The 14,477-nt window shown below is 41.8% G+C and overlaps 1 protein-coding gene across 4 annotated transcripts in view; it reads left to right on the top strand.

The window, feature by feature from the left end:
* Positions 1-1,227: 1,227 nt before the first annotated feature.
* kdm6a (lysine (K)-specific demethylase 6A) overlaps positions 1,228-14,477 on the top strand; it is a 44,197-nt gene continuing 30,947 nt past the window's right edge. The window contains exons 1-5 of one of the 4 annotated variants that reach the window (XM_044216243.1): positions 1,228-1,750; positions 1,895-1,958; positions 5,373-5,481; positions 6,000-6,049; positions 11,510-11,568. In XM_044216243.1, the coding sequence (XP_044072178.1) occupies positions 1,581-1,750; positions 1,895-1,958; positions 5,373-5,481; positions 6,000-6,049; positions 11,510-11,568 (452 nt within the window). In that variant the 5' untranslated portion in view covers positions 1,228-1,580. Of the gene's footprint in view, positions 1,751-1,894; positions 1,959-2,723; positions 2,740-5,372; positions 5,482-5,999; positions 6,050-7,796; positions 7,941-11,509; positions 11,569-14,477 lie in introns of those variants that run through there. The other 3 variants (XM_044216242.1, XM_044216245.1, XM_044216244.1) reach the window with 3 other exon arrangements.

The following is a 14,477-nucleotide window of genomic DNA, read 5'->3' as shown; positions in this document are numbered from 1 at the left end:
GCATTTGAGTTATTTCATTTTAATAGTGTTTTTCTCTTTACAGAATTACATACCTTAAGTATATATTTTGTAGTCTATTTTTCTTCCTTCCCAACATACATTGTGGTGATGTACTGTGGACGTCTGGGGCAATTTTGGTGATGTTTTTTCCCATGGTTGCTGATAACTGAACCAAAGCAGTCATGAGACATAATATGGAAACATCTTCAGAGTAGCTACAGTTGAGTTTGAATTTCTTCAATTACCCAGCTAATTTAACTTAAGTCGCCTAGGTTTGTCACAAATATTGGGAAAATGTTAAAAATACTGCATTTTAGTGAACTTTCAAATTATCTTTAAGTAAATGCCGCAAGTGTGATTTAGCTTCTCATTTGTGTTATAAAAAAATTATAAAACGATTTGTGAGGAATTATCATCAGAAAAGAGATAAATGGGGAGCAGAGTGCAGCAGGTATGCCTATCAAGAAAGTGACTTTGTGATATTGTGGTCATCCGTGTTTGAAAAATCATCCTTGAGCAATTGATAAAAGGTAAAAAGCCGGGCTTGTGTCAGTTACTTACACAGTGCCATTAAATTCAAGTTACAACACATTAATAATTAAATCATTGCACGGCCTCCCATATGTATTTATATGTAGGCTAACAGTGTGCAGAACTTCTTTGATAATATAATAATGTTTCATAGAGTAACAGTTTTGTGTACAATGGGAGGGTAAGCTAAACAAAATAGAAAATGTACTATAAGAACACATAAAGTCACAGAGACCACTGACACAAAACCTGCAGATGAGCTGACAACAAATGCAATAAATATATATTTACTGTGGCACCATACATTCAATAAATGTTGGGAGTATGGTCTAGTTTGCCATTTTAGTTTAGTGTGTATTATTTATGGCTTTTATTTTACTTTGTTTCTTATTTACCTCGTTGAGTGTCCTCACTTTATGTTTTTATTTATGCGATTTGGCAGTTGTAACTCTGTTGTAAAGTAATGTTTATGTGCAACGTTGCAACAAACATCCTTGACAGCCAATATGACGGCCATTCTGACCAATAGGTTGCTTTGAAATTAAGTTACGTAATCATAATATATCACGACGAACCAATCGCAGGACTCGAGGAGGGTCTTGGAAGCCCGCTTCATGTGTGCGTGCGCGTGTTCGCCCGCGTGTTCGCAGCACGTCAACGGGAGACGGCCACGTGACTGCACACGCCGGCCACTGATTGGTCAAGGTGAGCAGAAGGCGTGCCGACGGTGGCGGCGTGCGTTTGCCTATGTGACACAATTACAACAACTTTGAGCCGATGGTTGGGGAAGTTTGGGATATTATCAAGTAACACTCACTTCTAAAACCCAACATTACATCAACTTCATGCATACGTTGGCATTGGAATACGCGCTGTGTTTCGATGTACAATGAGGAGTGTGGAAGGTAACTTGAAGGGATCATTTCCTTGAGGATTTGGCAAGAATTACGCTACGCCCCGTCTCAGTCCTGGATAGGTGTGCGACACTTTCGTTGTTATTGCATTTCGCCGGAGTTGCTCGGTCCCGTCGGTCTTCTCGTTTCTTTCCCATGAAATCGTGCGGAGTGTCGCTCACAGCCGCTGCCTCTGCTGCTGCCCGGAGTCTCGGCGTTGCTGGTAATGACGAGGAGAAAATGGCGTCGGGAACAGCGACTGAAATCGAAGAGGACTTTCCGAAGCTAACAGCGCAAGAAAAAGAGAGCTTGGTCGGAACTGACAGGTTAGATGATCTGTTGTGTGAACAGCCTCACCCGCTTCTATATATATATATTTATTTTTTCTCTACGCGCAGTTTGTAACAACAAATATGATCGCCCCTAAGTAATGCGGAGCCGCCTGTGTGTTGTCTGTCCTCTACTTGCAGTTCACTGTTTGGATTTCATAGGCTTCAAGAAGATGGCGCCAGAACGAAGGCCTTGCTGTTAAAGGTATGCCACAGAACATGACCACAGTCGGTTATCTCCTTCCATTAGTGCGTATCCCACCTGAAATAAGTGGTACAGACCTCCCAACGCCACTCTTGCTACACGGCTAACCCGCGACACACGCAAACCTCAATTTTCCCCCCCAACTTTGAAGCTTGAACCAGCGGCTGACTGTGAAGGCAGCTTTCAGTCATGGACGTGGTTGTTGCACACGCCAAAGCGCGGAATAAAACGACTCTTTAGCAACGTTACATTTCTGTAAACGTGTGCCAGTATTAAACGGGCAACAAAAACTAGCAAAACACAAGTAAAATTGCAGGACGGTGTGAATCTCCACCCCTGTGAAAGCGGCGGTGTCATGGGTTGTTGAGAGAATAGGTGCCATGCTACGCGATATCATTGTATCGACTGTTGAAAAACGTGTTTGTCACAACACATATATACATTTATATATATTTTATCTACACAACGGCCCTCGAGGATAGGCATGTGTGTAGAAAAATACACGTAACGTTGTGTTACAACCGCTGTTACTTCGCTCGTTACACTTGCTGCAAACGTTATAGTCAAGCTAAACTAAATGTAACACCTTGCAATCTAACTGCGTGGCTTGCACAAGTGTAACTATGTTCTTCACAAGATAGTAGATGCACACTTTTGTTTTTTTGTTTTTTTGCGAGAGGAGAGACATTAAGTTGACGGAAATGTTGGTATCCCACTAAACCGTCCGTCCCATCCTCAACAACGGCAGCTCGAGTTTGGGTTGTGCGTCAGCTCGCCTCTGGTAAGTTAGCATGTAGCGGCTAACTGTCCAGCGGGGTTTCTCCCTCCTTCGCTCGCACATGTAGCTACTACGGAACCAGTTAGCTGGCATTAACGAGGGAGAAACAAACACATAGTGGTAGTTTTTAATGGTTGCAAAATAATGGCTGCTTGACTTGGCCCAAGATGGCGGGGATGGGAAGAAAATACCTAGCAAACGTTTGCTAGCTAACTAGCAGCAGCGGCGGCTAGGCTAATCACCAGTCGCAAAAACCTTATCACAACGAAGGCGTTCAGTGGTTTTAACAAAGGTGATTGATCATAAAGCGGAAGCCAGGGGCGCACACTTAACTGTGTAGTGCTTGTTGCACACACGGCAACCGTGCCCATGCAGTCCATGTTACCACCGTTACGCTACCTGTGCCTGATCTGTCTTCAACATGTGGCTCCTGGGTTTCTTGTTGAATGGTTGGCTGGTAACGTTGTTTTGTTAGGGTGTACTTTCAGATTAGGCCCAGCCATGCACTCAGTTATTGCCATTTTTATTAGTTGTTGTTGCTGCTGTCATTCATATTCTGCTGGATACCATGGCCAGCCAGGCAGGCCTGTCCACACCATAACATTAAACTTATAAGATCTGATTGTGATAAGGTCACATGTATAGATGGCTGTGTCACATTAAATGATTTTGTATCTCTGGGGGAATAAATCTATATTCATACCAAGTTCCCTTTAGAGCCTCTCTCTGGACTCTACCATTTTAAAATGTGGGGGAAGGGAGAGTATTAAGCATGAGGCACTGTTTAAACAGATAAAGAATCAACACAGCTGAACATAAGAAATCATTAATTCATCTTGGTACTATCCAATACAGTTTTCACAATTTGAGGATGCTTTTATAAGTGCAGCATGTTTGCTGAATCACACTGTCTGCAGGGTGCTCTGCTGGGCATTAGCTAACCTCTGTGGCACAAATTCATAAGTAGAAGAACGGCTTGGCATTATGTCATCACTTTCAAAATGTGTGTAATAATGCATGGTTTTTTATTTGCCGTATGTCACCGAACTGCGAGGAAGCAGGATATTTCTGAATGTGAGCATAGATGCTTTTCCTCACAAGAAGCTCGAGGTGTTTAATCACAACATGATTTAGATTTGGACTTTTTTTTTTTCCAGCAAAGACTTGTCATAACACAATCTACCTACAGTTCAATTTGATTTCATTTTCAAACTCCCAAACAGTATAACAGTTCTATAAATGTTACACCGAGGCACTAGTTCAAAGACATTTATTTCAATAAAAATAAACAATGCAATATAAATGTTATGCATTCATTTTTAGATCCCAACTTCAATCAAAGCAGGCGGCTTTCCAGTGATGAATGATGCATGAATGTTATATTACACCCCCAACTCAGGTTCATCTTGTCACTTACAAATATGTTGTTCAGTGGTACATAGACTCTTTTACGAAATATATGCATTTTGAAATTACTGTGTAAATTATACCACATCATTTATGAAGAATTAATTTTTTGTAGTGCACAAAGGGGATGATGATCATTAGGCCAGCAAATAAAATCCCCACTATACACACACATGGGGCTGTCCAGCGAAGGATGTGATTTACTAGTTTTTCCGCCAAAAAAAAAAAAATGGGTGCAGTTTGGTATCAGAATTAGCACTTTGGCACTCTTACTGGAAAAATGTAGGAATTTGTCCTGTGTGATGATAATAAGAGCCAGAGTCAATTTTCTGAAAAGACGCTACGTCAAAATCTCTGGTGGGGAAAAAATGTGCTCTATTATGAACAGACATTGCCGGTTAAAGTATGCAAAAGTTTGTCGGTTTCACAGAGCCATAGAGTCAGTCATACTTGCTTTGGTAGTGTACTTGCAACTATGTGCTGCAAATAAACGCCACTAATAGTATGCTCACTGCGTGTTTATTTTAATGGTGTCTATGCTTGATGGAGATGCATGGGATTCAGAAGGATCAGATGCTACTTGCAAGTTCCTCAAAATGAGAACCAAATATATATATATGCCTTCATCTGCAAGCCAGATTTCCAATTCTTGTATGAGCATTGCTGACTACGTTTAACCAGATAACTGAACGTGGCAATGTTACAGGTTCCGTGTGTGAGAGAGATCTTGATACCTGATCCTAAATACCTGAGTGCATTTTAGTGATGGCAATGCTCAACGATATTAGCATACGTGACAGGTGATGCTCTAGTCCCCACAAAAGAACCCCTTTTTTATTCATCTAAACAATTTTTCTATTATGACATATTGCATCCAACATAACTGTTTTGTTGACTCTATCTCACACGCAGTCATACTCGCTAACCGTTCCTCTTCAGTGGCCTCAGTATGGGCTCTCGAGTAATTTGTTTAGCCATTTAAATGCTGTCTGAGGTCCTTATGTGGGCATACAGCAGGTACTATGCAAAACAGCCCTGGAAGCCTTGGAAAACGCACCCTTTGGTATGACATCAGTCAGCTGTGCCTGATAATCGGCCATACTGACCATTTATAACTTGATCATTTCTGTGTAACATGCATAGGCTCTACCAACCATATGACTCTGTATTGTTCAGTGCAGCTGTGTAGCACCCCTTTAACTCTACACTGCTCTTGCTCTTTCATTTAGGCTGTTAGCTGCTATGATGCCCTCATCCTGAAAGCAGAGGGGAAAGTGGACCCTGACATTTTCTGTCAGCTGGGCCACTTCAACCTCCTGCTGGAGGACTATCCAAAAGGTGAGAGTCTCGATGTGTAATTCTTCCTGCTGTTATTTTCTCTCTCTCCCTTCCAAATCTGTGTCTCAGGATCAGTTGATTTATTTCTGATCTTTGTTTTGCCTTTTTGTGTTTTATTGATACTGTGTGATTTTATAAACTGTTGTACGTTTTGTTATTGTCTTTATGTAGACCAGAGGAAGACTAGCGACCACTTTGTGGAAGCTAATGGGGATCTAAATAAACAGCAGAATAAAGAATTGATGGCTAGGTTTTCATGAGAGGTCATTTGATGTGTGCTATTGTTGCTTTGATTTTCCACACTCATTATTTTGGTTAGCACTGCTAAAACTTGCTGACAAAGGATTATTCCAATTGGACGTTTTGTCCTTGTCTTGAAAATGTTCGAGCTGGGAAGTGTTAAAGTGCAGCTTGAATATCTTGAGGATTTAACATTTTCACTAACTGTTGATTATCTCCTTCTATGTCTCTTCTTCTTTCTGTATCACACTCTTTTGTTGACCTCACCATCTTCTCAGCATTATCCGCATACCAGAGGTACTTCAGTTTACAGTCGGACTACTGGAAGGTGAGTTTGCACAACACTACATATTGGTGTAATAGATCATTGCATGCGTTGCCCTAAAACTGGGGCTCTTTTAATGCAGTGTTCACCTAATATGAACGTGAACATCCTCAGACAGTCATAAAGCTGCAATTCGGCACTGTGATGTCATAGTCGCTTAATTTCAAATCCAACGTGCTGATATACAGAGCCAAACAATGAAAAACATATCGCTGTCCTAATACTTTTGGGTGTGCGCTGTACTTGGACAATACCTGGAATGCAGACCAAGTGGACTCTACTGTGATGTGTTAAATAAATGTGTTGATTGGAGACTGAAAGATTGCTGTACACACAACAAGATTGGGTTGTATTTGATTTCTATCGGACACGTGGAGGTATTATACTGTTCGGTGCATGTAAGGCTGAGGTATTATAAGAGGTGTTCTTTAAGGCCCTTAACACTAAGCCGACCTCAAGAACCAACAACAACCACCAACACTAACTGGTGAAATGTTTTATGCTGCCGCACAACAGCTCACATTTTGCAAATAAGTTGCACTTGAACACATGGCAAAGAGCGGAGTTGATGAAATCCACATGGGTGCACACTGTGCCTATGTGAAAGGAAAGACAGTAAACGACAGATACTCTACTTGAAGACCCATCGTCTATCCTACCATTTTCATGCCTGCTGGTCATAGTTTCTTCATTTTAGACATTCGTTTTGTGGCAAAAATATTCTTGGGTTACTCGGATAGTTTGAACCAATGAGCAGAATTTCCATTGTTAGGATGACTGTGCGTGTCCTCTGTGGGAACTGACTGGTACCCTTCACGCTGTGCGAATTCGGGCTGTCGCAGACGAACATTGACAGTGGTGAGGGAGACCGGGCGAAATCTTGGGTCCTCAATCCAAAAATGGTGGTCCGAAATTGTGAGACACGTCCACCGACGGCCAGTGTAGAGTTTAATCCCGCATTCTGACTGTAACCGTGACCCACATTTTCAAACCAACCAGTGAGAATAAAACATGAGTAATGCTACTGCTAAAATACATTTCCACATCAAACTCACTTTGCAAAATTGGCATTTGATGTGGCCCTATTTTTCCTGGCTGCGACCAGCTTCACAATCTCCTGCTCCTCCTTTTTTGAGGTTTTTCGATTCATTGAAGTGCCAGCGCTATGACCGAAGCTTGTTTTGTTTTGCTGCATTTTCAAAACATGAAAGCGTTGCAGGTGGTTGACGCGAGTCGATGACATGTCTCCGCTTGCATCTGTTTGTCACTTGTAAGATTGTTGCTATTGTACAGTCTATATGTACCCTTGGTCGGTATTTGGCAACCCTCTTCACACCCCCAGCATGAAGTTCAAATGCAGTTTTCAATTATTTTAACAATTTAATGAATTGCAGGTAATACACCTGAAAAATGTTGCTGAAAGTAAGGAAAAGCAACCTTTTTTTCCCCCCTTAAACCTGCAAAAACTGATTAGGGGCAGCAGAAACAAGTTGTGGACACGGTATTGACTGTAAGTCTGTAGTTGACTGTAAGTCCAATATTGACTCTTGTAATTCTGTCTTTGGTCTCTAACAATTCCTGAGGGAAATATCTGACTCTTTAGCTGCTAAATGCTCCACTATGTTCACCAGCTAGTCTCTAACTGTGTCTGTCTGCTGTTTGCTGCTGAGCAGGTAGTGTACAGTGGGTTTTTAGAGTTTTTTTTCAGAGAAAAAACAGCTGAGAAAACAGCTGCCTGCTGTGGCCGAAAACGACGCTATGAGAGCGGTGAGAGTGGGTCCGCACCATTTCCACGCCTGCGGTGCGCTGAGCAGGCGGAGTCTGCACACCATTTAAAAGGCGTCTCAGCCGGCTCATACGCTGGATGCCCCGATCAATTCAAGCGGCGACAGCGGTGTGTATGCCTACCTCGACCACATGGCCCATACAAACATAAACAGGTCAAGGAAGATTGATAAGACGGAGAACTGATGCATGTAATTCAGGCTTGCATAAAATCATATTATGAACATTGCTGTTTATGCTAACAATTATTTGTCAGCTAGGAAAGCTACCATGGCATTTGCTCTGTAGGCCAACGTTGTTGTTTGTTTTGTAAGCCGATTACGTGGTTGCTGCCGATGGCTAACGGAGTACACTCCATTTAAACAGTTCTCCCGGCCTCGCCGTTTCATGTTTAAGCGGTGCACCGGCACACTGAAGTGGAGCGGACCCAGTGAACCAAAAAAGTAGAATTGCGGGCTGGACAGCTGAACGACGAGCTGAAACTCACTATAAAGCTAAGGGGAACAACAGGGTCGGGTTATACTTCTCCGTAGGCTCATCACCACGAGCGACCCCTTTTACATTGTCACCCTGTCTTCACATTGTCATTTGATACGTTCTATCGTAGAAAAGGTTTCAGTCGTAGTCATCTGGACACTGTTTTCAGAATCAAGACGTTTCGGCTCCCATCCGGAAGTCATTCTCAATTGTGAAAAAATTGGACGGGAACTGGAAATTTAATGAGGGACTACACCGTCTTATTTGATACGTTGTTATTGTAAAAATATTGATTATAGCAGCTTTAAACCTAAAGTGGCACGTGCTGTCATCGTGGATACCATTCATACGTTACTTTCTACGGCGCCCCCAAAAGGTCACAGTGGCAAAAGTCTTCTGCATTACCTCGCAATAAGTTTTTATCTCTACGTTTTGCATCCCCTCTGATCCATCTAGTATACAGCATTACATAGTAGACTGCTGCTGGTTGTGACCACAGCTCTCTCAGCGACGCTTATTGAGACAGTTTGTAGTTATGATTCTGACTATAGCCATGGGATGGCAGAGCTTTGGCCGTGCTTTGGTTGTTATGATTACGGCTGTGACACATTCGTGTATAATGGGTAGGTAACGCTAACTACGTGCAGGGGTTGTGCGTGGGCAGTGAATTGACATGGCTGTGCTGGCTGAGCATTGTATTGAAGCTGCTGTATTCCTGAGCCACGGGTTCAGCTCCTGTGTGGCTTAACAGTGCTTTCTTGGCTAGTGTTAATAGGAGCTGTAAAGAGTAGTCACAGTACAGCTACTATAGCCATGCCCATAGCATCATAGGTTCAACCACAAAGGCAACCACAGTCAGCAGTAACCGTAGCCACAGCATCAACCAGCACTGCCAGACAGAGCAGCTACAGCTGTGCTCGCAGCCAGCGGCTGTTTACTGTCGCAGCTCGGCCTTTTTAAAGAAGGAATGAGCAATAAATGCATCATGTAAAGTGTCACATTCTACCTTTACCTTTCTGTGTAGAGCATTTGCCTAAACTGGCAGTGTGTTATAATTGGACTTGTCCAACATATTGTTTCTATGGATCAGGGGGCACGCAAAAGGGGACTCCATATGTTTCTACCACTCCACAGTGAAGTCATCCACAATGGCGTGCCTCTCTGCCATGACCTATGTTACTTTATGTTGGCAAATCGATATGTATTGTGATTAATGCATTTTCTGTATTGTCATATCGTCCAAACTTTTTTTAAATTGTTCAGACAGCTCATTCAGATAATCAGAATCAGAAATACTTTATTGATCCCCGAAGGGAAACTCTTTGTTACAGCAGCTCGCCTTTTACGTCAGTGCACACAGGAAAAGTACTAGCAAAAATATAATACACTATAAAACAGGTCAGAAAATAAATTAAGTATCAGGTGGGTATAAGTATAAGATAAAATAAGTTTGAAGTACCAAGTGGGTTTACCGGTTGATGATGATAATAGAGTATAATAATACAATGTAATAATATAAGTAATAAGTAGTGGTGCATGTACTGTCGAGTTAAGTGTAGCTTATTGAGATTATTAAGATATTGCACAGCAGTAATGGAGATATAATATCAATGTCAATAAATAGGAAAAACTAACACGGGAAAACTAAATATTGCACTGCCTTGTTTGGCCCTGACACCTATCCACTTTGGATCATTCCAACAAGCTTAGCTGCACAGGACTTTAATGAGGATGTGATCTTATATTGTGGATGTAACAACGTTAGTATTATTTGCAGAAATGTTTTCCTCAGTTTCGATTGCTTACAGTTCCTGCTCATGGCCTGGATTTAAATTGTCCAATCGGCTGTGATACGATGGCGTCCAGCCTGTCCTCTCCATGCTCTCTGTGTGGATGAATAGGCCCGTTTGGTTTGATGTTTCACTGTTTGGAATGGCCATTAAACAGCGGCGCTGAAAATTCGATTGTGATCAGACCTGACAGCTCTGAGCTCCTCGGGATTACAGATCTCCACAGTGAAGTGAGGGTGTGAGGTCCTACCCTCTGCCGGATAATGGTGTGAGGCAGACTTCTCTCGGTAGCAGAAGTGATGTCTATAGCCTGAGTTTAGAGGCTGAAAGCAGGGCTTTTATTGGCCAGGGCTAGACTGGTGTGGTTGACCAAATAGGGCTCTAACTGGTCTCCGAACTGGGAAGGGGATACTTTTAGGGCAGAAAAGATGTGTCAACGTAGGCTAATTATGTTGACGATGGAAATGCATTGATTTATGCTCAGTGAGTCTGGGTGCCTCACTGGCTGAATCTCATTGCAGCTGTGTAACTCTACTCACTGTAATCTTTGATCTGTCTAATCTATGATGTGTTATCTAGTTGTACACTTGAATGAAATAAAAGTGAATATAGAAACAGAACTGTCTGCTACATGTGGCTTTTCTTATGAAAGACCAGCTAATAGCAGATGCTGACTCGAATGCTCAATTGATATTTTGAAGCCTAGTGTACAAATGTCTTTTTTTTTTCCTCTCTTAAGTTTGTTCATAAAAATTGATTTGAAAGAAAAAGGCCAGTCTTTTTTTTTTTTTTTGTAGTGATTGATTGAGATGTGGTCTCCGGTACGTTTCGATCTTTAACAGGGCATAATGTGATTCAGGTGCATGCCCATTGATCGGCCTCTTTTATTTTTTTGTTGTGGTGTTGTTAATTTTAATACCTGACATATGTTGGTCATACTGCCCTCTCCTTACTACCTTACTTCCTTGATTAGTTAAAAATGTTGCTTGGGTGTCTTGCCCCTGGGGAAACAAATGCCCCTGTACTGTATATGTAAAGAGTTCAATTCCCAAATTGGTTAACTATGACGGGGATGGCAGGGTCTGTCATTTGAATGGCTTCTTCTACGAGAAAACTGTTTCTTGCATGAATGTACAACTTGGTGTGCAGTATTGTAGAAGTTTGTCAAGCTAGAAAACCCCCAAACAAACCAAGAAATGAATGGATGAATAATTTTTGGTACAGCCCTTAATTTGTACAGAGTTTCATTTTAAGCAATGAACAATACTGTATGTAGACTGACACATGGCACGTTCAGTGTTATAACTGCTAGCTTTGAGATTTTTACCAAGTTGTGGACAGTGATCATTAAAATGTGCTGAAGATTTTCTGTACTGCTGTTTGTAACAATTTTCTAACACTCTTTTTTCAGAATGCTGCCTTTTTATATGGCCTTGGCATGGTTTACTTCCATTACAACGCATTTCAGTGGTAAGTGCTTTTTCAAAAAAAAAGTTTTTCATTGCATGCATGGCGTCACCCAGCTTTACAATGATTACGGGTTTTTTAGGCGATTTGAAAATGTGGTGGTTAAACAAAGCTTTATTCCTTCTTCAAGAAATACTGACATTTTGGCAAATACACATTTGCTTTCTTACCTCGAGTAGGATGAGAACATTGATATCATCATTTCTTCTGTGTGTTCAGTACAGTTTTTGTCTAGCTTAGGGACAAACTTTTAAATGGCTTTCTAAGAGATAAATGGACTGTACTTGTATAGCGACTTTCTAGTCTTCCGACTACTCAGAGCGCTTCACACACTACATATCACATTCATCCATTCACACACATTCATACACTGATGGCCGGTGCCAACTGCTCATCAGTCCAAAGAAACTAATCACTCACACGCAGCCAAGGCACAGCCCTCGGGAGCAATTTGGGGTTCAGTGTCTTGCCCAAGGACATTTCGACATGCGGGCTGGGGGAAGCCGGGATCAAACAGTGACGATGCCAGCTTTGAACGCTTTTGTAACTTGTAAAAAAATAAATAAAAAATCCATGGGGGCTGTTGGATGTATGGATGAGTAGCTTGCTAGCTATCAAGATACAATATCTAAACACAGCACATTTGGAGCTGTTGTGGAGGCTGTTGGGTTCCCGGCTTCCAGTCTGCTAGGTTAAACATTGTTCTCAATAACAAACACACAGACAAGAGAATCAATATCATCTAACTAATGGGTTCCCCTAGGTGTTGGGGTCATCTGTGGGGACTGAGTGAACCAGCAGGTCCTGTTCATGGTACATGAGTCCGTTTCAGTCAGACAAGCTAACATTTCTTTTTTGTGAATTTCCTCGGCTCTGTGCACATTGAGTGGATAGGAACTCATTCACACCAACGCACATGCCCAAGTTACAAGCCTGTATGTACGAAGACCAAAAAAACAGAAAAGCCACAAGGAGAGCTAGAACCTGCAAGCTAAATAGTTTGTGGTAATGTGAACTACCGGTGAGATTTCTATCCAGGCTGAAGGCTGCTTTCATATACTGAGTTGATGTGCAGGATAAGAGATAGGGGAATGTGTTGTCTTTTATGACCTACCTGATCTTATTAGAATAAGAAGTGGAATTAACGAGAAGCAACACTTTCCTGGCTCTACCCTCATTTGGATTAACGTGACTTAATTGGTGGTAATAGGCGTTTTTCACAGCAAACGTTGTGATTCGTCATAGCAGGAAAAGCACAGGTGTAGTTAATATAATGAATGATAGCTGCATTCCTTTGAGGCGTCCCGGTAAGCCAGCATGCACAGGGCCTTTTTGATTTTGAACACCGAAATGGGATGCAGCTGTTGTTAAAGTTCATATTTCCACCAGTGCTTTTTCTGCTATGACAAGTCAAAATATCTGCTCTTTACCAATATCTGTGTCAGCAGCGCTGACTCTCTGAACTTTATGAATCAATTTAAGATTTCATGATCGAGTGGAATCATTTAGATTTAATTAGACAGCTTGTTTCCTAAAATGTCGGACTATTTCTTTTAACATGTTGAGCTTTCTCTATTTGGTTATCTTTATGACTTGTCAGTATAGACACAGTGTTATTCTGCTTCCTACTGCTTGAGAATTTCCGTATTTGTGGTGGTCCACTGTGGACTATTAGCTGTAGCGAATTCCTTGTTTGTGTAAACCTACTCGGCAATAAAGCAGATTCTGATTCTGACTAGATTGGAGGTATTGATGTGCGAAGAAGTGAGAAGCTTTGACATCCATTGCGTGAGAATTGGTTGCAAAACAACAGCGGGGAGATACGCTTTGTGTGTGGTCATCATGTTTAGATAGGGGCTGATCTTATGGTAATGATTGCACTTACTGAAGTGTCCTCAGATGAACCCCATTGCTAAAGTAAAGGGGATAGAAGAGACGGCTTTCCAGCATGTCAAACTACAGCAGCTGGCGTGGCATTATCTGTCGTGTCTGCTGCCTTTGTGCCTGTTGAGCATAATTTTTCTGCTTTAGTAAGCTGCCACAAAAGAACTTTACTTTGGTCTGTTTTCTTAGTCCAAGCCAAGTCTTTTAAGCTTTAAAACCATGCCGTTCATTTTAACATCCTTCTAATTGGACGACCTGGGAAGGAACCCCCCAGTTGATGTGTCTATTAGCACCAGATCCCTACCAGTGGTGTGAATTTTACTATACTTGTGGGGACAGTCCAAAAAAAAAAGTAACATCCAATATTTTTACCATTGGGATGCGCTAAGTGTCCTGGGATGCCCAGGCCTCCTCCTCAATAGAGGCCCAGGTGGACCCATTACCCACTGTGGCTCAGTTTCTCAGGGGGGATTGTGCTGTCAAATGCTGCTTTTACTCCGACATATTTAGAAGCCATTGAGGGACTACATTGTGTGCAATGAGCCCCATCACGCGCTCCCATAGGGAGCAGAGCATCACTGCTACTGATTTTATTACTAGTGGCTTTTTTTAGGTTTGTTCATCAGTCAGTAACATCACTCTTGTAAAAATTAAGGTGTCAACATTTCAGTCCTCTACCTTGGCACAGTCAGACATTTTGTATGCTTGTAATCCATCTGCTTAATACATTGAAATTTAACTATGGGCTTATTTTGTTTACTATCAAACTCCTTGTTATTTTGTGGTTTTGGGGGTATATTATTGGCTGTTTGATACGGATTAGAGTCGATAATTGCACTTTTGGAAATTGTAGCTTGAACTCAATCATACAGCTCCGGACTGGGCGCAGCCTGCACATTTTTAGGCAACGCTGACCATTTCATTTCTCAGGTAAGCTGTTTGCTCATACAATGGCAGGTGTAACAAACTAGCATTTCACACTGCACTGGTTCTGAACCAAACCACTTCACCTCCACATCCTGATACTT

Source organism: Siniperca chuatsi, linkage group LG12, assembly GCF_020085105.1.
Source record: "Siniperca chuatsi isolate FFG_IHB_CAS linkage group LG12, ASM2008510v1, whole genome shotgun sequence".
In the NCBI taxonomy this organism is placed as follows: Eukaryota; Metazoa; Chordata; class Actinopteri; order Centrarchiformes; family Sinipercidae; genus Siniperca; species Siniperca chuatsi.
This window is presented reverse-complemented; position numbering and strand designations above follow the sequence as displayed.